The sequence below is a fragment of the Cucurbita moschata genome, unplaced genomic scaffold (genome assembly GCF_002738365.1).
Source record: "Cucurbita moschata cultivar Rifu unplaced genomic scaffold, Cmos_1.0 Cmo_Scf00007, whole genome shotgun sequence".
Classification (NCBI taxonomy): Eukaryota; Viridiplantae; Streptophyta; class Magnoliopsida; order Cucurbitales; family Cucurbitaceae; genus Cucurbita; species Cucurbita moschata.
Window position 1 is genome coordinate 3,813,499 of NW_019268523.1, and position 2,371 is coordinate 3,815,869.

The window sequence follows — 2,371 nt, forward strand, 5'->3', positions numbered from 1 at the left end:
TTTTTTTTTTTTTTTTCCTTGAATGCGACTGTGACTGTTTATTTTATCAACATTTAGATTCTACTAGGTCTTCTGTTTTGTATACTGCTTGTGCTGTGTTGCTAATACTTATCTCTTGTATTATGAGCAGGGTTGGGCTGCACTGAGTTGAATTCTAGTATTTTCTGAGTAAAAAGTGATAGAGGTCGATGGATGACTGGGGTAATGCTACATGGTTTATATTTTAGTCTTTCATTTTTTTCCTTAGGTGATTGAATAAGCAGTGAGTCTCTATAAAAAAGATGTTGTGTATGTATATATGTTGGTCATTTGAACTAATTTTCCTCTTTTTATTCTAATTATTTTTTTGGTTTGGGTAAGAAACAATTTCATTGATGTATGAAATCACCACAAACATTCTCAATTGGTCATAAGGGAAGCACATGTATAAGAAGCAAAAAATTTGCACTTCTACACCAAGAATAGCATAATAAATAACTAGATCAAAGAAACAATTTCATTGATGCATGAACAATGGATGAATATATGACCGTGTAATTCATCATTTGACTTACACAACCAACACCATCTGGGGGATATGGCCAATTGGGGCATATTCCTTTGGAGAACATCTTTGGTATTGATAGTTCTATTATTAGTATATAAAGCGCAATACTTAATTTGTTTCTATATATATATACATATATATATATATATATATATATATACATATATATATATATATTATATAAATTTAGACAACACTTGAAAATGTGGATAGAATGGATGATCATAATCATATAAAATGCAGGACTCGAGTACGACAAAGACACTACAAAAAAATAAAAATAAATAAATAATAGGATGCATGTGGTTGTGGTTTGAGCAAGACTAGAAGAGACTGGATATAGGTGCTAGATATGGGAGGAGGAATTCATATGTCATTATCCAAGGAGCAGATGATGAGATCTAATTTTAAAATGAACTAAGGGGTAAAAATTGCAGATATGGACAACACAATCTATAGTTGTGGATGTGGTGGCATTGGTGTTTAGGAATTAGGCCATGGTCGTTGCAAAAAAAAAAAAAAGAAGAAGAACTGACCTTATCATTATTTTACCGATTTTCTTTTTCTTCATTTTCTCTGAAAATGTGCCCATAGTGCTCTTAACATGACCCAACTCTCAACTGATCTGAAGTTCAAGGTTGTACATCCAAGTACATGTGTGTAGTCTGTTTATATGATAGTTAAGGCTCAAAAGTCAATATGGAACATCCTCATACCTAGTGCTGTTTGCTCTTGACATTTCCCTACTCCCAACTGATCTAAAGTTCAAGCAATAGTCATTTTATATCAAGTACGTCTGCATTGCTGTTAGTTAAGGCATCAAAAGACTATGGAACATCGCCATCCCTAGTGCTGTATTTGTTCTTCCTCCTAACTGCATGATTCTATGTTTAATCGTCTAGCTAGTTGTGCTTATATATGTAATTGTTTTCTTTCAGAGGATGAGAACATTCCACCACTCCAGAAGGAGCAGCCAAAGAATAAATGGGACGATGAGGATGTGGATGACAACGATGTGAAAGAATCCTGGGAGGATGAAGATGAACCTGCACCGGTGAGAATTTAGTGGTTCTCTTACTAATGATGTTTGTTTCATTGACCATTAATGTTAAGACCTAAGATAATGACAAAGAAGTTCTTCGGTGATTGTTAGTGATGAAATTGAACAATTCATGGTCTAAACTAGTCCAACATCTAAAACATTGTGGTGAGTTTTTTATTCTAAGGTTGGCTATCATTAATAGTTATAGGCAGCTTTATTGAATTTCCTAAAACTGGCAGAAACGGAAGTTTTTTTTTTTTCCTTTGTAAGTTTGTGGTGGAGCTCACGTAGAAACTACGTCTTGTTAAGGTTGGGGTTGGTATAAGTTATATTTTTACACCTTTTCTTCTTTTCTTTTTTTCGGTCTCCCAGGTTCCAGTGGTTAAACCTCCTCCTGAAACCGCCCCAAAGAAACCAGCAGCAAAAACTACTGAAAAGAAAGTGAAAACTGTTGTGGTAGAACCTAAACAGCCTCTAGATCCATTAGCTGAGAAACTTCGCCAACAAAGGTGATATAAATGTGATTTGCTTTGTAGGAACTTTTAGCTTAACTTTTTATCTACTTTATGGGTCTTTGGATTAATATAAGTGAGGTAGGAATTTGAATTTGAGATTGTTATGAATTGTTTTGTTGTGATGGGAGAATGATCCCTGCTACCAATATTGTGGAGATAGTATGACATGGGAGCAACGATGTTGAGTGTGCTTTCTACATTTACTTGGCAATTCCAGAAGCTTTTTATGCGAATTATCTCTCAAGGGGGGGGGGGGGGGGGGGGGGG

At 34.9% G+C, this 2,371-nt stretch overlaps 1 protein-coding gene across 1 annotated transcript in view; it reads left to right on the forward strand.

The window, feature by feature from the left end:
* The window catches only part of LOC111445195 (eukaryotic translation initiation factor 3 subunit J-like), a 5,487-nt gene that overhangs the window by 1,028 nt on the left and 2,088 nt on the right, over nucleotides 1-2,371 (forward strand). Inside the window, exons 3-5 of the mRNA XM_023083442.1 lie at nucleotides 131-201; nucleotides 1,486-1,601; nucleotides 1,962-2,098. Coding sequence (XP_022939210.1) covers nucleotides 189-201; nucleotides 1,486-1,601; nucleotides 1,962-2,098 — 266 coding nt within the window. The 5' untranslated portion in view covers nucleotides 131-188. The remainder of the gene's footprint in view (nucleotides 1-130; nucleotides 202-1,485; nucleotides 1,602-1,961; nucleotides 2,099-2,371) is intronic.